This window comes from Bos indicus, chromosome 24 (assembly GCF_029378745.1).
Source record: "Bos indicus isolate NIAB-ARS_2022 breed Sahiwal x Tharparkar chromosome 24, NIAB-ARS_B.indTharparkar_mat_pri_1.0, whole genome shotgun sequence".
NCBI lineage: Eukaryota > Metazoa > Chordata > Mammalia > Artiodactyla > Bovidae > Bos > Bos indicus.
Genome location: NC_091783.1, coordinates 58,591,598 through 58,613,810, shown reverse-complemented (window position 1 = coordinate 58,613,810; position 22,213 = coordinate 58,591,598). Strand labels below are relative to the sequence as shown.

The window sequence follows — 22,213 nt, the reverse complement described above, 5'->3', positions numbered from 1 at the left end:
TGAGGTGTATGAGCACTTCATCTTCGTTCTTTGTCTACCTGCTAGATCACCGCTTACAAACAGAACCATCAGAGACAGGGAGGAGAGTGAGACCAAAAGCGATCACAGCTTCTGATAACAGGATGATTTCCTACAGAATTAAACCTCCCTCTGAAAAGAACTGCAAGCTCTGGACAAAACACAGAGAGAAACAACAGCCTGAAGGTACCAGAGAAGAGCCCAAAGCAGGTTTGCACTGGAGGGGAATCAGATCTACACTTGGAGGGGAAAAAAAACACTCATGAGTTTTTGTTTGTTTATAGGTTACTACTGCTGGCTCGACCCACTCAAACTAAGTTAGTTAAAACTCAGAAAACGTGCAGTCATATTGGCTACAGTTGTATGGGCTCCAAGAACCAGCAGAGTCTGGGATAAAAGAGCGATTCCCGGAAAGGAAGACGGACCTACGAGGGCAGTCCTGAAATCCGTGTAGTCAGTCACTGTCAGTCGCTCAGTCGTGTCCGACTCTTTTGACCCCATGGACTGTAGCCCATCAGGCTTCTCTGTCCATGGACTTCTCCAGGCAAGAACACTGGAGTGGGTTGCCACTCCCTTTTGCAGAGGATCTTGCTGACCTAGGGATCGAACCCAGGTCTCCTGCACTGCAGGCAGATTCTTTACCATTAGAGCCACCAGGAAATCTATGTAGATACTGGCTAATCCCTGACCTATGCATGCATTAGGCTGACTGCAAGCAGCCCCGTTAACTGTTTCTTAACTGAACTAAGAATTCTGTCGCTGCCCATCCGAGAGAAACAGTTTGCAGTTTGTATCCAGCTAAGTTCACTAACAGATAAACAAAAATACTCTTTAAAAAACATAACTCACCGAATAAGTAGAAAGGAAGAAACAATAAAGAGCACAAATCAGTGACATAAAAAACAAAAAATGGAAAAAAAATGAACTCAGAAGTTTTTTTTGAAAGGATCAACAAAGTTGACAAATACTAGAAAGACTGCTTAAGGGGGAAAAGAGTGAACACAAACATCAACACGAGAAACAAAAGAAGGAATACGGCACAGGTCCTCCAGATACTAATAAAAAGTCGGAGTGCGTGCTAAGTCGCTTCAGTCGTGTCTGACTCTGCGGCCCTATGGACTGTAGCCCACCAGGCTCCTCTGTCCATGGGATTCTCCAGACAAGAATACTGGAGTGGGTTGCCATGCCTTCCTCCAAGGGATCTTCCCAACCCAGGGATCAAACCCAAGTCTCTGCATCCCTTGCAGCCCGGTTCTTTACCACTAGCGCCACTTGGGAAACCCATGAAAGTGAAAGTCACTCAGTCGTGTCTGACTCTTTGCGACCCCATGGACTATACAGTCCATGGAATTCTCCAGGCCAGAATACTGGAGCAAGTAGCTTTTCCCTTCTCCAGGGGATCTTCCCATCCCAGGGATTGAACCCAGGCCTTGCGCATTGCAGGCAGATTCTTTACCAGCTGAGCCACAAGGGAAGCACAAGAATACTGGAGTGGGTTGCCTATCCCTTCTCCAGCGGATCATCCCCACCCAGGAATCAAACTGGGGTTTCCTGCATTGCAGGTGGATTCTTTACCAACTGAGCTATCAGGAAGTTTAATAGGCAGAAAACAAAACAAAAGTTTGATAAGGGAATATTATGGAGAATTTTGTGCCAATAAATTTGACAACTTTGTGAACTTGACAAATCTTTGACACAACACACCTCACGAATACTGACACATGATAAATAGAACAACTCCATGTTTATTTAAGAAATAGAAATAATTCTCAAAATTCTATCCACAAAGAAAACCCAGGCCCACATGACTTCACTGGTAAATTCCGCCAAGTATTCAAGGAAGAAACAACATCAGCCTTACAGAGACCCTTTCAGGAAACAGGAGTGGAGGGTTTGAACTGGGAGCCGAGCTGCCTGGGTCTAAACCTCAGCCCTAAATTTAGCAGGTGGGTCCTTGACCAAGCTCATCCTCAGTCGTGTCTGACTCCTTACGGCCCCATGGACTATAGCCAGGCTCCTCTTTCCATGGGGTTCTCCAGGCTAGAATACTGGAGTGAGTTGCCATTCCCTTCTCCAGGGGATCTTCCCAACCCAGGGATCATACCAAGTCGCCTGTGTCTCCTGCGTTGCAGGCAGATTCTTTACCTGTTGAGATATCAGAGAAGAAAGAAAATATGAGAGGAGGGACTTCTTCCAAGCAAATTAATTAGGCAAATACCCTGACTCTAAATTCTGATCAAAACATAAGCAGACCAATTTCCCTGTTGCCTAGAGATTTAAAAATATCCTCAGCAACTAATAACAAATCAAATTCAGCAATATAGAAAATGGATAATATATCATAAACAAGTTAGCTTTATAAGCAAGCTTTATTTAAGTGACAGACTGGGAGAAATATTTTCAAAATGTGTATCTGATGAAAGACTGGAATCGGGGAGAAATAGATTTCTTTTTTATATCTAATTACATATAAATATATAGTTTAATGCATTTTATATAGATTACATACACAGCTTGATTCCAGTCTTTTGTCAGATATAAATTATATAATTTGTAGAAATATATATTTAAACTCTTGCAACTAAACAATTAAAAATTTAAAAACAAGAAAAGAAAGGCAAAATCATTGAGCAAGGAAGATACACCAATGGTTGAGCACCTGAAAAGGTGCTCACTGCAACTGTCAGGAAAATGAAAATTGAAAACAACCACAAAATGACTTTCTTTCTGTTTTCTTTCTCTTTGGCCACACTGCATGGCTTGTCGGGTCTTGGTTTCCCAACCAGGGGTCAAACCCATACCCCCTGCCGTGGACGCGAAGAGTCCTAACCACAGACTGCCAGGGGATTCCTTCTTTCTCCTTTTTTTCTTTTTTTAACAAAAGGACATTTTACCAGTAAAGTGTTTAAAATTTTAAAAACTGACAACAACAAGTGTGGGTCAAAATGTGTTGTAATTGGACTGTTTATATATTATTGCAGGGAGTATTAACTAACACAACAACTCTGGGGAAGAGTTCTGGAAGTTTCATATAAAAATAACACACTGAGCTAAACTGCCTCTGACCTAGCGTTCCGCTCTCAGGATTTGAAAGTGCACGTTCTCAAAGAAGATGTGCCCACGAATGCTGACAGCAGCTGTATTCATAAGAGCCAGGAAGTAGAAACAGTCCAGGGGCCTGTTAACGGGTGCGTGGGTAAACAGCCACGGAATATTCCCACAGCTCAGCAGCAAAAAGGAATGACCCTCTGATACAGGAAACAACACGGATCCATCGCAAAAGCATGAAGCTGAATGAAAGCCGTCTTGTGCAAAGTACGTGCTAACGCAACCCCATTTGTAATAAGTTCTTGAACAGGTAAACTATTCAATGGTGAAAAATACTAGAAAAATGTTTGCCTCTACCGGAATGGTGGTGAGCACTGACCAGGAAGGGGCAGGCAGGAATTTTCCGGGGTGATTTTAATGCACCCTATCTTGATAGGGGTTTGCTACAAAAAAGCATATTAAGGTATACATCTTTGTGAAATTCATTAAATAGTACATTAGATGTATACATTTCACCATATGTATGTTTTATTGAAAAAGAAAAAGAGAATCCTTAAAAAACTATTGAACTCTAGCCAACGATATACTCGCAATTGTATATTTGGGGATAAAATGCACTGAAACCTGCAGCTTACCTTAAGAAATACAAAAAGGAACAAACAAAATCAAGAGATGGATTGATAGATAAGAGATGGGTAGATGGAGAGATAGAATAGAACAATACAGCAAAGTATTAATTTTAAAATCTAGGTGGTGGGTACATGGTGTTTATAATCCTTCAACTTTATTATATGTTTTAAATTTATCCAAATATATATTTTATATTTATAATTAAATGTTGGGGCAGAATGTGCAAACTTCTCTACTTTTGGCAGCTCTAGTGAAAAATGTATGACAGGAAGAAAGGCTGAAACAAAGAAGTAAAACACAGTATTCTCCATACACGTTAATCTTTCACTTTCCTCTCTGCATAAGCATTCAAATAGAAAACAGATATTTGCTTCATACTCTTGTGTTCATGTGTAGGACTCTCATTTAAGAGTTCAGAGCATTGAACAATATGTAAATATCACTCCCACAAAAGATGAAACTTTCTACAAGAATTTCACATCTCTTAACGCAATTAAAATAGAAAAGTTAATGCATTTTAATGCTCATAGCAGCACTATTTACAATAGCCAAGACATGGAATTCAGTCAATCTGATTTCAATATTGACCATCTGGTGATGTCCACGTGTAGAGTCTTCTCTTGTGTTGTTGGAAGACGGTGTTTGCTACGACCAGTGTGTTCTCTTGGTAAAATCCTGTTAGCCTTTACCCTGATTCATTTTGTAGTGAAGGCCAAACTTGCCTGTTACTCCAGGTATCTCTTGATTTCCTACTTTTGCATTCCAGTCCCCTATGATGAAAAGGACATCTTTTTTGGGTGTTAGTTCTAGAAGATCTTGTAGGTCTTCATAGAACCGTTCAACTTCAGCTTCTTCAGCGTTAGTGGCTGGGGCACAGATTTGGATTACTGTGATGTTGAATGGTTTGCCTTGGAAACAAACCAAGACCATTCTGTTGTTTTTGAGACTGCACCCAAGTACTGCATTTCAGACTCTTTTGTTGACTGTGAGGGTTACTCCATTTCTTTAAGGGATTCTTGCCCACTGCTGCTGCTGCTGCCAAGTCGCTTCAGTCGTGTCCGACTCTGTGTGACCCCATAGACGACAGCTCACCAGGCTCCCCTGTCCCTGGGATTCTCCAGGCAAGAACACTGGAGTGGGTTGCCATTTCCTTCTCCAATGCATGAAAGTGAAAAGTGAAAAGTGAAAGTGAAGTCGCTCGGTCGAGTCCGACTCTTAGCGACCCCATGGACTGCAGCCTAGCAGGCTCCTCCATCCATGGGATTTTCCAGGCAAGAGTACTGGAGTGGAGTGCCATTGCCTTCTCCAATTCTTGCCCACAGTAGTAGATATAATGGTCATCTGAATTGAATTCTCCCGTTCCTGTCTATTTTAGTTCACGAATTCTTAAGATGTCATATAAATTAAACTCAGATTCAGAAATTGTGAAAATTTTTTGCCTCCTAAAAAACTCTTATTATGGACAAATTACAAATCTAATCAAAAGTAGAAATACAAGTATAACAAATCCACATGGACCCACGTTTAGCACTTGGGCGGCACTTCACCCAGTGCCACTGTGCTTGGAAAACTCTGTACTGTTGAAATTCTGTCTATAAACTGAAGACATCGTTCTTAGATTATGGCTAAGCCCTTGAGCTGTAGAAGAATAATATAAGTAAACACAGTGATGCTTGCTTGTTTTCTTAGGTCATTTTAGAGATCTTAAAAGATTTCCAAGTTGTGTTTCTTTAACTCTCATTCCTTTAACTTACAACACATCTACCCTCTAGTTAGTGCACAAGCTCCTGACATTTGAATAAAGATGACTTCTGGGGAGCATCTTGAAAACCCCATTGAAAGCATCTTGTGGTTAAAAGGGGCTAATTAGTTTGGTCAGGACATAAGATCAGCATTTTTAGGGCTTAAGGGGTCAAAGGAGAAAGTACAATAAAAATTGACAAACAAATGTCCATAAAGTTGCAGTCAACTGTAAAAGCTAATAGTCTGCCGTAGAGACAGAGGAGCCCCTCTGGAGAAAAGAACGGCATTCCCTAAGATGGTGCACCCCGCTAAGAGAGGACGGCGCAGCAGGCTCCCGCAGACGGCAGTGGCGTGGCGTGGAGCCCCGACTCCTGGTTTGACGAACATTCACATCAAAGGCGGAGCAGGCAATCCCAGCCAGCGCTGATGCTAACAAGACTGGAGTGGACTGAGCTGACTTTTGAAAGCGATCAAATGATTTCTATGGACTATTTGGGAAGGACAAGCGAAACAGTTTGACGTTTCCAAACGTCTGGGAAATAATTAATATTTTAGAAAAGCTCCAAAGGACTGAATAAAAGAATGCGGGAAAAAAAAGTGTACCCATGCTCATTAATAGCTGTGTGAAATGAGACAACTTACTAAATCTGTGTGCTCGTCTGTGAAACAGAGCTCCTCACAGTTATCCATTAAATCAGCCACAACTGTGTCTCACACATGTTCTAAATGCTAGGGATCTGAAAACAAGGTCCCCTTTCTCATGCGGCGTAGATTCTAATGAGGGGAGACAGGTAACAAAGAAATCAATAAAGAGGAAGGCAGTTTTGGAGAGTGGAAGGTGCTGTGAGACCAATAAAATGAGGAAGAAGGATCACGGGAACATGTGAGAGGGCACTGCAGGCAGCGAGCACAGTCAGTGCAAAGGCCCTGAGGCAGCGAGGGGCTCGGGCGTTTTCAAGAGAAAAGGCCCGTGAGGCTGTAGACCAGTTAGCAAGTGGCAGCTGATGGGAGAGTGGCCGGAAGTACTCCAGGAGGCCATCCGGAAACTGGGGGAGAGACAAACAGGCTTATAAGAATCCTGCCCTTACAGGATGCCAGGAAGAGGAAATGAGGACTGACCCCCTGATCACTGCCCTTTCAAAAACGGGAGGGAGGACTCTCCTGGAGTCCAGTGGTTAAGAATCGGGCCGATGTTGGGGCGTGGGTTTGATCCCTGGACTGGGAAGATTCTACGTATCTGAGGGCAACTAAGCCCGTGTGCCACAGCTACTGAGCCGGCTTGCTCTTAGAGCCCCTGCTGGGCAACAAGAGAAGCCACTGCCGTGAGAAGCCCGATCTCGGGAACTGGAGAGCAGCCCCTGCTTTCCGAGACTGTAGAAAGCCTGGGCACAGCAACAAACGCACAGCACAGCCAGAAATCAAGTAAACAAAAATTCTGAAGAGAAGAACCCTGGAGACGACCAAACTCTGGGTGGCAGTTGGGTCAAGGCTGCTGCAAAGCGGGCATCCTCAGATTTGCCTTCTTAGCACCCTAAGAGGATTGATGGGCTTCAAGACCATCAGCCCCTTGAGATAAATGTCTCTTGTGCTTCCCCTAGACACTCTGAATTCAATTAGTTTAATTAGAAAACAAGTAAAGAGGAATTATCTGAATTTAGCTTTGCTTTGCTTCTAACAATTAAAAAAAAACCAAAAAGCACATTTCTTTGGCAGAAATCCAAGTTTCCCTTTATTTACCTATTATGAGATAATGATGTAAATGTCCCACATTTTTTGGCAAAAAGGTGAGCATCTCTTGCCCAAGAGGTCACATTTTACTTTTAGAAGTAATGACACTTTCTGATTTCTTGACTCTTGAATGAAGTAGGAGCACTGATACGCTAGTCAATATTTTAAAAACATATTTTTAAAACATTAAAGGACATTGAGAGTGAGAATGCTCTGATTTTGCAGTGTTTGCTAATTTGGATTGTAAAAATACTCCCACTATGGCTGATTTCAAGCTACTTAGAGGAACTCAGAGCTGGCGAAAGGTGCTAACCTTCGGTGCACAAGTCAGGAAGAGCTGGTTCTCTCGAAGCAATGTGTCAGGCTATCAACTGTTTGCTCAAAGGCCCTGCAAATCTGTTGCCAAGGGCACTTTTCTCCTCCACAAAGGCTACCTGGATTTGCATCAGCTGCAAAAGCAAGCTCAGGGCCAAGGTAACTTGACAAGTGACTGGGGAGCATCCTGAGGAGCAGCTTCGTTGCGTGTGCACAACAAACATATTCCTCTGGGATTCAAGCGCGGACCAGGTCTATGCGCAAGCATGGGGCACCCAGTGACGGGTCCTGCGAGCTGAGGGGCAATGGCAAAGCCACAGCAGCCTGGTGGAGTCTGCGAGTCTGGAGCCTAGCCTCCAGCCCAGCTGCATGCAGATGCTCTGTCTCATTAGGGTGATCTGGACCCACGTTTCCACACCCACTAAGGAAAAATGGCAGCTAGAAGCAAAAGAACAGATACCAAGCTTTGTCACCAAGCTTCCTCTTCTAATTCCTAAGCCTGTGCTCAGTCACTAAGTCGTATCCAACTCTTTGGGACCTCATGGGAGCCCACCAGGCTCCTCCATCCATGGGATTCTCCAGGCAAGAATACTGGAGTGGGTTGCCATGCCCTCCTCCAGGGGATCTTCCCCACCCAGGGATCAAACCCGGGTCTCCTGCATTGCTGGCAGATTCTTTACCACTGAGCCATCTGGGAAGCTCCTGGTCCTCTGAAATAACAGGAAACTAAACTGTTAGTTTAGGTTTTAAGTATTGTTGTTCCCAAAATGATGTAATTAGGAAGCAAGGAGAGTGCTAAAGAGGACAGGCTTCTTCCTAATTACTGGATGGTCTGCAGAGAGCTATGGTCCCTGTTCCTACATCAAAGGAAGACTTTCAAATGGAGCCTTCTGTCAGAAAACACAGGTGTCCCCAACGGGGCTATGTTTCATTTTTGTTAGTAGATTAGATGTCCGTTTTCATCTGCTCTTCCAACAAGGCGCTCAGTTCAACCAGAGATGCCTGTGAGGCCCATCTCTTCATTGGCTTATGTATTTTAGCCACAATTAATTTATAGGATTTTTATTCACTGCACTATACTTATATCAACACCTTTTTTTCTGCTGCACTGCTCGCCTTGTGGGATCTCAGTTCCCCAACCTGGGGTTGAACCCGTGTCCCCTGAAGTGGAAACCCATAGTCCTAACTAACGGATCACCAGGGAATTCCAAACACTTATTTCAATGTAACCTGAAAATAGTAGAGAAGATTTAGGTGGTCATGTTGGCTAATAAGCTGGAATTTAGGAAGTGTGTTGATCATTTGTGCCAATTTGGTGGAAGTGATGAGGGATTGTCTACTTATAAAAAATGGAATTTGTGATAAGAACTCCAAGAACATTTTCCTGATATACCTTCTGTGACGCTTCAAGTAGGGAAGTGTTTCATCAGTTGGGAAGATCTGATAGTGAGAGATAGTATGTTTTATCTCTAGACTCGTATGTCAGTATTAACGAGAGTTTTGCTATTGATTTTTTGGGCAATGACTGTCAGTGGCTTGTATATTGTATTGATGATATACCGTAATAGACAGTATAGAGGAGAAAGCGTGTGTGCACGCTAAGTTGCTTCAGTCATGTCTGATTCTTTGCAATCCTATGGACTGTAGCCTGCCAGGCAGTAAAAAACCTGCCTGCCAGTGCAGGAAATGTACGAGACGCGGGTTCGATCCCTGGGTCGGGAAGATCCCCTGGAGGAGGGCCTGGAAAGAAGACACTCCAGTATCCTTGCATGGAGAATCCCATGGACAGAGGAGCCTGGCGGGATATAGTCCATGGGGTCGCAAAGAGTCGGACACGCCTGAAGCGACTTAGCACACGTGTATGTGTACACACACCATATTGGGAGGTGGTACATGAAGTGGATATTAGATGGATATTCCTGAAAAAGCACCAGGGTTCAAGTCCTAACTCCACCTGAAACCAGCTGTAAACCTCTGGCAAGTGACGTGTCCTCTCTGTGTCTCGGGTTCCTTGTCTGGAAAGTGGAGATAATAATAGTGTCTACTTCACAGGGTTATCGTGAGAATTACGATAAACAGGGTTATCATAATTAGATAATCTACGTAAAGGACTCAGAAGAGTGCCCACTGGCATATAGTTAGTGTTCAATAAATAATGTATCATGTATACATAAATGTTAACTTTTGATGACTGAATTCATTTGACTTCAGTGTGTGTGTGTGTCTGTGTGTCTGTGTGTGTGTGCACGTGTGTGTTTTCAGTGATTATATGTGTTGAATTTTGCTTTGGCTATAACTAAAGTTAGGTTGCTCTGCCCAAATGAGCATGTATCACTTGCAGGAGGAGACGGTGTGGCATGAGACAGATGGACTTATTCCTGAATTAAAAGGCATCTACTAAGGGGATAGTCTCCATGAAGACATCACGTTAGTTTTATACACTTTATGGAGTGATAACCCAAAGGTCTTCCAACAGGCACTTTATCCGCCCGAACCTGAAACATCTCTTCAAGGTGAGATTACTAGATTCCAAAACCATGAGCTCACTTAGTGAGTGTGCGCCGTGCACAGGAAAGTCACTCCGTAAATGCTCGTTTCCCCTGGAGTGTTGTGGGCAAAGCAGCCCACCCAGAAAGGACACCCCCTTACACATCAAAGGTGAAGAGCCACCGCCCTGCTGGTGTTTGGACTTTGTTTGGACTTTGTTTTCTGCAAGCTCACCAGTCCCTAGCCCCTTTCTCCTCAAAATCTTCCAGCTCCGATTGTCGTTCTAGATCACCTACCCCACATCACGCCCAGCCTCAGACCCTCAGACACCCCCTAAGTCCTAACCACCCTCTTTCTCCTTACTTCCGGAAAGGTTTCCCCAAACCACGCCAAGTCCGAAGGGGTTCAGCAGCATAAAATTCAATCCACACGGGGTGGGGAAGGGGGTTTTCTTTGATCTACCTAATGAATTAATGAATTAAACAGAAGTGGAGTTCAGAAGCCAGGCTCCTTACTTTTGCTGAAGCTGGGCTGATTACGAGCAGGCAGAACTGCTGGAAAAATGCAGCTTTGGACCAGAAGAATTAGGGACATGGCCGAGTCCATTCATCTTCCCTAATCGAGTTCTTGGGAAATACACATGTAGATTAGCCCCTAACAATGGCCCCCGGCTGATTGCTTGGAGGACCCTGCACTGTGCCCACAATGCTCCTGACTAGCTCTTTATGCCAGGCACAAAAGAAGTCCCAGCCTCCCCTCGTCCTGCCTTGCCCTGTCTCCTCTGTGGTCCCTTGCCAGTGGCTGTTGAAGTCCTTTCTGCTTTTCTCTGAAATAAACTCTGAAATGAACTGTAAATAGAAGCTAACCTCACCTGCACCTGTTGGGGAGTGCGGGGCAGTTCCAGAGGGAATTAACTTTGGAAAACAAGGCCGTAAGCCCCTTAGCGTGTGGGCAGGAGCTTAAGAAAATGCTGCCAATCTTTGTTGAGCGGTGGTTACAGAGATCAATGTAATATTGGGGGAGTTGACATAAAACGCATACTCAGAGGGGAAACAACAGATAGCAACCGATTATCCCTGCTGCTACCCTCAGGTCACTAAGGGGTCATCAGCCCCCCTCTTTGTAACCAGGTGGGGGACCATATGGGGTGCCCCCAGCCCGTTTTCAGGGAGAGCGCTTCTGGCAGCCTAGGAGAGCTGAAGGGGGCTGGCCGCAGGCTTCTCCTGCCCTGGGGTGGGGCCCTGCCGAGGGTCTGTCCTTCGCCCTGGACCCCGGCGCCCAAAGGCCACTGTCTGAACCGCATCTCTCTGAGGAACTAAGCTACCTCTGCCTCAGCGTTTTGTACACAGGATTCAGGATCTGGGGAGGATTAAAGACAGACTGCAGACTAAGATGCGTCTTGAATCTGTTCAAAAATATCACACTCTGCTGTAAGGATTACAAATGAGGGACAGCCAGACAGCACTGGATAAGGAGTCGGAGAGTCTGAGTTCTGGTCCTGTCTGCTCCACTTAAGGGCTGTATCACTTACAGCCTCAGTCTTCTCTTCTGTAAAATGGGGGCAAATATATTTTTCTGGCTCACCTCGCAGGGTTGTAAGGCTAGGATGGTATGAATGTGCTGCCACCCATAAAGTGATATGCAAAACTATAAAGTGAGTATTGATCTTCATTAATGTAGCTTTTTAAAAAAAAGTTTCTCATGTGAGTCAGTAGCTCAAGTTTACCCACGGCAAACTCATGTGTTTGCTATTTTAATTTACCTTTTTATAGTTTTATTAAAAACAGAGAGATTAGTGGACTGAACCCCTCCCGTGCGCCCATTCTGGAGAATTAATAATCATTTCCATTTAAAGATCCTTAACATTGTCTCGTGCCCTTTTAAATGTCCTTCTAATATTAATTTAAAGGTGGAGGATCCTAAGATAGGAGTTTTTCTCCTGTTGTTGGCAGAGGATGAGATGCTTATATAGCATCACCAACTCAATGGACATGAATTTGAGAAAGCTCCGGGAGATAGTGAGGACCAGGGAAGCCTGGAGTGCTGCAGTCCATGGGGTGGCAAAGAGTCGGATACACTTAGCGATTGAACAACAGCACTTCCTTTGTCTTGCTCTCATACTGGAAGTTAAACCCCTGAGGCCATGGGCCCCAGCCTCTCCTTTCTTGTGTGATGTCCAGGCCCACATCAGTGTCCCACCCTCAGTAGGGACACAGTAGGTGCCCATCTTAACGCAAGATGAAGTCAGTCAACATGGGGGCAGGGGAGAGGCGCCTACCTAGAGATCAGAGGGCAAAGGAATTTTAAAAATCTCAGGTTTCTATCTGTATGAGATGGTGGATGTTAACTAAACCAGTAATCATTTACGTGCGTATGCATTTGTGTATGTGTCAAATCATGATGCTGCACACCTTAAACGTACATAGTCAACACAACCAGGAAACAAAAGGAAAAGAATCTCTAGATCCTCAGGCTTTTATTTGGAAAGCATTTTGGTTCACACTTCCTGCCAGCATTTCAATGAAGGTTGGGGGTGCTTCCTGGGATCTAGCATCAGGTGTGAGCAGTGCTGTTCACAGCACTGGGAGAAGGTGGGGGCGGGGGGAAAGTCCACCCGCGCAAATCATCTTTCCACTTGGCCTGTGGAAGCCACTCCGGGCCATGGAAGTCTCGTGGAGTCCCCGAAGGAGAAAGAAATACAGGCCGATGGCGCCCAGAGCCCGCAGAGAGGCGAGACCTTGCCCCGGGGGGAATGTCCTTCCGTCCTCAGCCTGAGGTTGGGTCATCTCGGTCTGGAACATTGTTCGGTGGGGAGGGGTCCCCTCAGGACAAACACCCAGCGGGTCTCCCACCGGCTTGAGGCCGGCCGCGCGTCGTCGGACTCGGTGCCCCCGAGCCTCGGGCTGGGCGGTGGGCCCGGGAGGTCTCCGGGCCTGGGGACGCGGATGGCCCCCCCGCCCCTGGAGCGAGCGCCGTCGTCAGGGAGCTGCAGGAGCGCCATCCGAGGGGACAGGGAGAAGCGGTTAAGTCAAACACAATCAACCTGAAACCTAAGGCTTCAAACTACGGAGAAAGAGGAGCGCAGGCAGGGGGACATACATAGGGAGAGAGAGGAGAGAATTCAAACTGTTAAGGAGTGTGGACAGACTTCCGACGCCGTAGAGCCGGGTAGCCTTCTCCGGCTCTTTCCAAGGGTCGCCGCAGGCGCTCAGCCCAGCGGAGGACCGGAGCCTGGGGGGCAGAAGGCGGGTCTGGGGTAGGGGAGGGGGCTGAAAGGAAGCTGAGCCCCCGGGGGAGGTGGGACGGAGGGCGTCGGCCCCACGCGTGCAGGCCTGGGCGAAGCGGGCCCTCGGAGCCGGGCACCCAGGCCCGTCAAACAGGCCACCGCGGGCCTCCAGCTTGTGAACGGTGGATGGAGAGAGGGGAGGGGGAAGGTTCCGAGCGCGCCCCGCCCGGCTGGGTGGGCGAGGACCCCGAGGAAGGGGAAGGACCCCGGGGAAGGACCCGCCCCGCTGCAGGGAGGGGCCAGGGCAGACGACGGTGCGGGCGAGGGGAGGAGCCGGGGCGGGCGCGCTCCCAGCCTTAGCACCCCGAGTCCCGGCCACCCGCGGGCGGAGCTCCAACTCCAGCCGGGACCCAGGCGCCCGCGGACCCGGCGCTCGCCCGCCTCTAGTGCGCGCAGGCGGGGCTGGCGGCGCTCGCGGCTCTTGGCCGCGGTTCGGTCCCCCTCGGGCTGGACGGCCGCCCCCGGGGGAGCCGACTTCGAGCCTCTGCTCGCGGTCTTCTGGGCCGGCTGCAAAGCCGAGAGCGCGGGCCGCGTCCTCCCGGCCCCGGCGCCCCCCATGCACCTGCCGGGCTGCGCCCCAGCCATGGCCGACGGCAGCTTCTCGCTCGCCGGCCACCTGCTCCGCAGCCCCGGCGGGAGCACCTCGCGGCTGCACAGCATCGAAGCCATCCTGGGATTTACCAAGGACGACGGGGTCCTCGGCTCCTTCCCGGAGGAGCGGGCCGCCCGGGGCACCAAGGAGCGGGATAGGAGGCCAGGCGCGCGGCCCGCCGGCCCCAAGGCGCCTGCCGGAGGCACCGAACCGTCTCCGCCGCCCGCACCGGCGCCAGCCCCGGAGTATGAAGGTGAGTGCACACCCCGGCTGCTCCGAGACCCTCTTAGGGCTCCCAAACTCAGGAGCTCTGCGAGAAGAGGAGAGAGCCCCTGCCTTCACTGTTATTAAAGCATCTGGGCGCGGGGCTGGAGGCTGTGTGCATAGCAAAGGCTTCCCACCTGCGCTCTGGGAAAGCTTAGGGACCCCTCGCAGCCCTCACCACCCCCCCCCCCCGCCTCCTTGGGCCAGCTAGGAGCCCGCGTGGGTAGGCAGGGCGGCCCCCATGTACCCCGAGCAAGTGTCTCTGACCGTCGGGGGTCTCGTCGTCCCAGCCCCCCGCCCCTACTGCCCCAAGGAGACCGGGGAGGCCCGACCGAGCCCTGGGCTGCCTGGAGGACCGTCCGCCCCCGGCGACTCGAAGCTGTTGGAGGAGGAGCAGCCCAAAAAGAAGCATCGACGGAACCGCACGACCTTCACCACGTACCAGCTGCACGAGCTGGAGCGCGCGTTCGAGAAGTCGCACTACCCCGACGTGTACAGCCGCGAGGAGCTGGCGGGCAAAGTCAACTTACCCGAGGTCCGAGTCCAGGTAAAGCGTGCAGACGGGCCCGGGGGAGGGCGGGTGGCCCAGGCTTCGGCCGGTGCTCCCTAGAATCCCCGGGCGGCCTCGCGTTTATGGCGGCACTTTGCCCGCGGACCTTCCTCGACTTGGCTTGCCCAGAACCCGCCCCCTACCCCCACCCGGGGAGCGTCACTGATTTTCCATGCGCCCCGCGCACCGGCCCTTGGACGGTCTGTTCCAGTTCGCAGTATATCTCCCCTTTGGGTCCTCTGCTTCTAAACTAAAGGAGTTGGGAATGGCTGACGAAATGGAGAGGCGACAGCATCCTGGACTAGGGAGGGGGCTCTGGGAGGGGGGTGGTCGGGAAGCCCTGAGTGGAGAGAGAGTGTAGGTAGCGGCTCCAGTGTAACCGTATTGAGGCCCCAAATGCCAGCCTGTTCGCTAACGGTGCGCACCTCCGTGAACACGAAAACCCTGTCTTCTTACGGAAGCCTGGCCCCTCGCAGTTGAAACTTTCGGAGGATTTAAGAAACTGACTTTTGCTTCTCTGGTGCACCTCCAGCCAAACTTCCCGCTGCTGCAGAGGCCCTTTTCTTTTTTATTTAAAGGGGTTTTCGCTTTAATTAAGGCTGAATTATCTTTAATCCCTGATCATTAAAATATTTGAAAGCCTTAAATATTTGCTAGTCATCTGTGAAAAATCTGGGAGGATTTCCAAATTGGGAGAGGCCTGAAGGGGAGACATTGGAAACAAATTGCGCGGCATCTGTAAGGCCCTGGGGCTGAGATGGGACTTCTGTGTGTGTCTAATGAGTTGGATTTCCAAGAAGGGAGGAAACTCAGACGTTTGGGGCTTTTAGTCTTGTCTTAAAAAGTAAAAGTGGACAGACTCTTGCTTTTTGTCTTTTCTGTTTAGTTAAAGGGGTTAAACTAACGTCATGATTTTAAAACATGGTTCCCTAATGTGACTTTAGCACTAACTGGCAGGGACAGTCCAATTTCTTCTAATTCAGGGCAGAGGAGCTGCAAGGGTTTCACTGAAGGGGTGGACATTTCAGCACCTGCTTTACAGGGAGGGCGGGTGGGGTAGGGAGAAGGGAAGAAAACAAGTGGAAAATGAAGAAAAGGGAAAGGGCAAAGCCCTCCAGTGTCCCTCTGGGATACAGGCCCAGCCCACTCAAGGGCTGTCTCCACAGCACTGTCCCACCTTCCTTCTCCTTCACTTGTTCCTTCCCTCTTGACTTGTTCGGGGATGTTTGCTTCTTGTCTAAGATGTGTTCTTCTTGAGAACAGTGTCTGACTTCTCTATCCCAGGGCCAGCACAGTGGCCCAGCGTATGGTGTGTGCTTAACACATGGCTATGATGTCATCAGATGGGGGGATCACAGGGTCCCCACTGTGTTGAGGGAGCAGTAAAGCAGGAGAAGAGCAGACTACCCCAGGCTTTAGCCCTGGAACTCTGGATACGGGACCTAAAGCCTGATATTTCATGGGATGGGGTGGGGTTTGGTGGCGGGCAGTGGAATGTGCCAGTGTTCATATATCTAATGTTTCTGGGGGAAATTAGGGCCTGGGATACACAGATGAATCATTCATAGAAAGGGACCCAGGGAATCTGCATTTTCTGTTCTTTGTCTCCCACCCACCAAATTCCAGCCTTGCGGATACTTGTCCTGTTCTGCTCAGGTGTTGGGTGGTTTTTTCCCTCAGTTTTCCTAGGGAGTCCCTCTCCCTATTAACTCAGAACTGCTGTCTCCCTTGTTAGGTGTCAACCTTTCCCACATTTTCCTTCATAAATTCAACACTGAAGCCACCAATTTGGCCAAAGTTCCTTCTAGATTCTGCACTAAACTAGACCAGTTCTCTGTGTTCTGTTTCCCGGTGGTAACTTGGTAGTGAAGCCTTAATTACGCCTTCTCCTGTGCTTTTTATCAAATCAGCAATGGAAGTTTCAGCATTAAGAGACTTCACTCTTTAAAGAAGAGAGAGAGACTCTTGGCATGGACTCTCTAAAACAAAAAGAGAAACTTGAACTCATTGAATTCATCTTAGGGTCATGTCAAAATTAACTCCATACAATAAAAGTAGACTATTGAACTATTGTAATCCTCGAAAGCCATTTTTAAGAAATATCAGAAATACGAGTCAGATATCAATTAAATAAAAATGAAAATCTTAGGAGAGCAGCAACATGCATATTTAAATATGCCCGGGATAATAAAATCAACCCAGTTTGTCCTTCAGTTACTGTAACCAGTAATGTGGACACGGGTCCATTTTAACAGCCAGTGTTGCCAGTTAGAGTACTTCGAGCCTTCGTTTATACCTTTGTTTATAACGGAGGCAGAGGTAGATAGGCCACTGTGAGCCGTGCCACCCGGGGAGGAAGCCGGGTCTAAAGCGCAATGTCAGGATGGGCCGCCAGCCAGCAGTCTCAGAAATTTGGTGAGATCGGGTTTCCCACGGTCCGGTTCCAGGGTTAACTTAATTTCCCACCCCCCCACCCCCCCACCCCCGCCTGTTTGGTGCCACGAGTTGGAAACAACCACAGCTAAGGGTGAGGAGAAACAAGGACAGGGTGGAACCGCCAGGAGGACAGGGGTGGGACAGAGCCTCAGAGCGCGTGAGGGAAGAGGGTAGCCTTGGGCAGACGGGACAGAACGGAAGGGCACCGCGGGTGTGCAGCAGGGGTCGCGGGGTGAGAGGGGCAGGGGGAGCCGTGGAGCCCCGGTTTTCCTCGGGAGCGGGGAGTCCTGCGCCTTCCGCACCCCGACGGCGCTCTGCTGCCTTCCGCAGGTGTGGTTCCAGAATCGACGCGCCAAGTGGCGGCGGCAGGAGAAGCTGGAGGTGTCGTCCATGAAGCTCCAGGACTCGCCCCTGCTCTCCTTCAGCCGCTCCCCGCCCGCCGCAGCCCTGGCGCCCCTCGGGGCAGGCCCTGGGGGCGGTGGCGGCGGGCCGGCGGGGGGCGCCCTGCCGCTCGAGTCGTGGCTCGGGCCGCCGCTGCCGGCCGGGGGCGCTACGGCGCTGCAGAGCCTGCCGGGCTTCGGGCCGCCGGCGCAGAGCCTGCCCGCCAGCTACACGCCACCGCCGCCGCCGCCGCCCTTCCTGAACTCCCCGCCGCTCGGCCCCGGCCTGCAGCCCCTGGGGCCGCCGCCGCCGCCGCCGCCGCCCGCCTACCCGTGCGGGCCCGGCTTCGGGGACAAGTTCCCGCTGGACGAGGCGGACCCGCGCAACAGCAGTATCGCAGCGCTGCGCCTGAAGGCCAAGGAGCACATCCAGGCCATCGGGAAGCCGTGGCAGGCCCTCTAGGGGCCCCGGGGACCCAATCGGGCCAGACGCCGTCCCGTGAGCCGACCCCGAGCCGCGGGCGCGCGCACCCCTTCTCCCTGGGTCCCCCGGGCTCGGCCCCTCCTGCCCAGCGCCACGGGAACAACTGGGTCCGGGTCGGGCATCTGCGCCTGGCTCGCACCGGAGGGCTGACTCCTAGGCCAGTCGAGGCCCTCTGGCCACCCCTACGTCCCCATGGACCCCTGGCCTCGCTGCTGGACGAAGACAGGTGGCCACGTTGCCCCCACCCGGCGGGCCCCGGAGCCTCCAGGTTCAAGGAACCCAAAGCCTCTGACCTCGGCCCCTCCAGGGCGGCGTGGCAACCCCGAACAAGGACGGCTAGGAGGAAGGGGAGACGGAGAAGGTTTGAGGGACTGTTTGTAATAAGTAGCTTCAAAGAATTGAGGTGGGGCGGAGAATTAAAGATTGACCTGTTTTGGTTTGACTGGTTCAGCGCTCTCAGGACTGCGGGGGCGCGGAGGAAGCTGTGAATGCGGGTTCTGGGCGGGGGGGCTCGGGTGATGGATGAGGGGTTGCGGAAAAGCAGTTGGCTGCGGAGGAGCCGGGCCGCCCCACCCCAACACCCACACCCCACCCCCCCAACACCCCCACTCCCACCCCCACACCCCTGCGCATCCTCACCCGGCGCTGCGCTGCCGCCCGGACTCGCCCGCGTCCACGACCCCGCGGCGCCCTAGACCCAAGCTCCCCTTTCCTGGCGCGACGGGCGCCTACGAGTGTGCGGGGTTCTGGGTGCTTGGAGCCAAAGGCTCAGCTGCCTGCGCGTTCCCAGCCCCTCGATACCCTAATAGCCGGGCTGCAGCCGCTACTTGGAAGGACTGACTCCAATAGGAAGCATCCACCCACACCATCTTCCTAGGGTAAGAGCTGAACTTCCCGAAGCTCCTGGCGGCCCCGCCTCCCTCTTTCCAACCCGCGACGGCCCCAGACGCCTCTCAGATCCTTGTTCAAGTGTCCAGCTCGGGGCCAGCTCCTGCTACCCAGGGTTGATGACATTAGTGCTCCGGAGGCTGGAGCAGGCCGACGTTCGTCAGCTCCGCGTCTCAGGCTCGCCTCCCTGGACCTATCGGCTCCTCCCAGCCCAGCGGTTCGGCGTGGCGCGCGTAGGGCTGGCAGCCGCACTCCGGAAGGATGTCCTGGAGCGCTGTGCGCCGCGACCCGGGGCGCACGTCCTCGCGGGCGCGTCGTGGACAGGATTGCAGTTCTTTGGCGCCGTCTCTGGGGCTGGGGGAGGAATTCAGAAGTCTCTGCGGGCGTCAGCATCTCGCGGGGTACTCACGGAGTACTGTCTGAGGGTTGTTAGGACGTTAGTGAACCACTCCAGCCCCCTTTCCTCCTGCGACGAGCCGGGCCTCCCTGGGAAATGGGAAAGATGGGTAGTTTACCGCATGGTGTAAACTCTTGGCGACCTGGCAGGAGGCAATACAGGTTGTGATCCCACTTTTCTGATCCGGAGTATCCCTGTGCGGCCCTTGGGTTCCTGAAACCTACCCGCGGAAAGGAGGACTGTCGGGGCTGGAAATGGAGGTAGCGTCATCACAGGACCCAGTCCTTGCTCTGTGGGTCCTTACAGTCTGGGCATAACCAGAGCTGTGTACCCCTAGGCCCTCCTCTGGAGCCTAACACATAGTAAGCTGGTCAGTAAGAATTTATTGAGTGGGTTGTTTTTCTCAAGCCATTGTTGTTGCTATTTGGGTTATCTGACTCTTTTGCGACCCCAGGGCCTATAGACCCCCAGACATCTCTGTCCATGGGATTTCCCAGGCAAGTATAATGGAGTGGATTGCTATTTCCTCCTCCAGAGGCTCTTCCTGACTCTGGAGGGTCAAATCCTGGAGCATCAAACCTGCGTCTCCTGCATTGGCTGACAGATTCTTTACCACTGAGATATCTGGGAAGCCCCTTTCCAGGAAGGTAGGGAGTAATACATTTAATGCTTTTCTCTGACAAGAAAAATGAATGGAGTGGCCCAAGTGATATCAGCTCTCGGCAGGAAAAAAAAAATAGGTAAACTCAGGATAAATAAGTAAATTTCTCTCACTTTGGCCTATCTTCTCTTTCATCCTTCAATGCCTTCATTTTACTAGGAATAATTTATTCAGAGAACTTCAGTGGTACCTGAAGTACCTGAAGTGTGGTACTCCACTTCAGATGAGTACCACACATTCCACCCTCTTTCACCTTAGTCCTGGACACCTCTGACCTTTCCTTTCTCACCATTAGCATCTACTTTGATTTTCTTAAGGACTTCCCTGGTGGCTCAGACAATGTGGGAGACCTGGGTTCAATCCCTGGGTCGGGAAGATCCCCTGGAGAAGGAAATGGCAATCCACTCCAGTACTATTGCCTGGAAAAGCCCATGGACAGAGGAGCCTGGTAGGCTACAGTCCACGGGGTCGCAGAGTCGAACACGACTGAGCGACTTCACTTTGGTCATTTTCATTGCTCGTTCTGTCTCCTCTCTGCCACTTTCCTTCCTATTCTTTTTCTTTCTTTCTTTCTGCATATGCAGCTTTCCACCATTTTCCTCTCTTCTTTTACTCTGAGAATGAATATTCTAAACCATCTCTTTAGGCACCAACAGACTGAACCATACCTGGATTCAGGAACAAGTCCCTGGAGGATGATCAAAATCCTAATAGCTAATCACCATTGAAAGCTTACTATGTGCCTGCACTCTTCTAAGTGGTTTTCATCTCAGTGAAGCCTCACAAGGACTCTACCAGGAAGATTCAACTAGCCCCATTTTATGAATGAGGAGACTGAGGTATTGGAGAGGTTGCACCAATCAACTCTGCTTGTAAGCCTTGGAGCTAGAATAACTAGAAGTCCTCTATCAATCCACGATCATATCGCATGTTCAGGAAATATTTGCTGAATAAGGACTCCTTAATTCCAGTTCCCACGAACAGCTCATTAGGCCACACTGGGAATGAGATGCTGAGGAATGGATGCTAGCTGTGAGTGCCTTCCTGGGCTTCCTGGGGGAGATGTGGACGAGCTGAGGCCCCTCTCTCCGCAGTCCTAAGGGCTGCCTAGCAGGGCGGATTTAAGGGCCCGTAGTGAGTCAAGCTCCCAACTCCGGGAGGAGGGGTGCAGGTGAGGCAGGCAGGCGGTACTTTACTCAGGCTGGACGTGAGAATGGCTTGCGGTAAAGAGTGTTAAAACCCTAGACGATCGAGAAATACCCGGGGCCGCCGCGCAAGCTCACGGCTACGGAAAGCAGTTTGCGGAGGCGGCGGCCAAGGAAGACCCCCGCTTCCGAAACAAGACTCTCCCGACTGTGATTGGGGCGGCGGGGCGGTGGGGGGGGGGGGTGGGGGGGCACCCGCCTTTTCTAGGACTCTGGGGAAACTGCCCCCCACCCCAGTAAACCTGCATCCCTCTGGAAGTGGCCCTTGACTTCCACCATGAGGCTGCGAGTTTGGTCCAGACTATGCTACATGTGTGCACCTCAGCGGGACAGGAACCTGTTGGCACTGGTTTCGCGGGGGTCGGGGAGAAAAGGCGGTGTGCGGCTCTAAGCAGGCCTTGGTTCAGTCCAGGTCGGATCAAGGCAGTCTAAGGGCGTCCTGGGGGACTCCCTCGAAGGAAGGAGGGTCTGACCCGCAGCCGGGCCGGGAAGAGAGGGTGGGACAGTCGGGACCGCGGCCCTCGGCTCCCGGGAGCATCGATGCGAGCAGCCCGGGGCCCAGCAGCCGGGCCGCGGGGGCGGGGCGGGGAAAGGCGCCTCTGATTGGGCGGGCTGCAGGGGTGGGGCGGGGAAGCGCGCCTCTCATTGGAAGGGCTGCAGGGCCGCAGGGGCGGGGCGCCTCTGTCTGGACAGCTCCGCGGGGAGGGCGGGGCCCGGCGCGTCGGGTGGAGCCGCTGCAGCAGGTTCCTCTCGCTCCGCGTGGACCGCGGTTAATGCCCAGAGCCCGGCCCTTGCGGAGGGCCCTGCTGGCCCAGCCTCCGTCAGCCACGCCTGCCGCGCTGGGGCACTTCCGTTTCCGCCTCTCTCCCTTTTGGAGGCATCTCTTTCCCGCCTGTAAGCGTGGCGCCTCCGCGCCCGGCGGGATGTCTCCGGACTGCTGGTGGCTATTTTTCTCTCCCTCGGGGGCGCGGGGCACCGAGGGCTCCGCCTCTGCGGGTCGCCAGTCTCCTGAGCCCCGGCGTCCAGAGGCGGCCGCAGCCGCGCGGGGTCTTCCTTGCTCGGCCCCCGCCTGCTCTGTGGCCCGAGGCCCGTCCCAGATGT

General features: G+C 51.3%; 1 protein-coding gene across 1 annotated transcript; it reads left to right on the top strand.

Moving 5' to 3' along the window:
• Positions 1–13,671: 13,671 nt before the first annotated feature.
• RAX (retina and anterior neural fold homeobox) lies at positions 13,672–18,394 on the top strand. Its single transcript, XM_070778603.1, has 3 exons — positions 13,672–14,100; positions 14,402–14,658; positions 17,428–18,394. The coding sequence occupies exons 1-3, from the start codon at positions 13,812–13,814 to the stop codon at positions 17,938–17,940; spliced, it is 1,059 nt and encodes a 352-aa protein (XP_070634704.1). The 5' UTR covers positions 13,672–13,811; the 3' UTR covers positions 17,941–18,394.
• Positions 18,395–22,213: the final 3,819 nt, after the last annotated feature.

What these genes read in the sequence shown, in the direction of transcription:
- RAX (XM_070778603.1), top strand. Translation starts at nt 13,812, where the DNA reads ATGCACCTGCCGGGCTGCGCCCCAGCCATGGCCGACGGCAGCTTCTCG. An exon ending in GCCAGCCCCGGAGTATGAAG is followed by an intron (nt 14,101 to 14,401) that starts GTGAGTGCACAC and finishes TCGTCGTCCCAG; the next exon opens with CCCCCCGCCCCTACTGCCCC. An exon ending in TACCCGAGGTCCGAGTCCAG is followed by an intron (nt 14,659 to 17,427) that starts GTAAAGCGTGCA and finishes TGCCTTCCGCAG; the next exon opens with GTGTGGTTCCAGAATCGACG.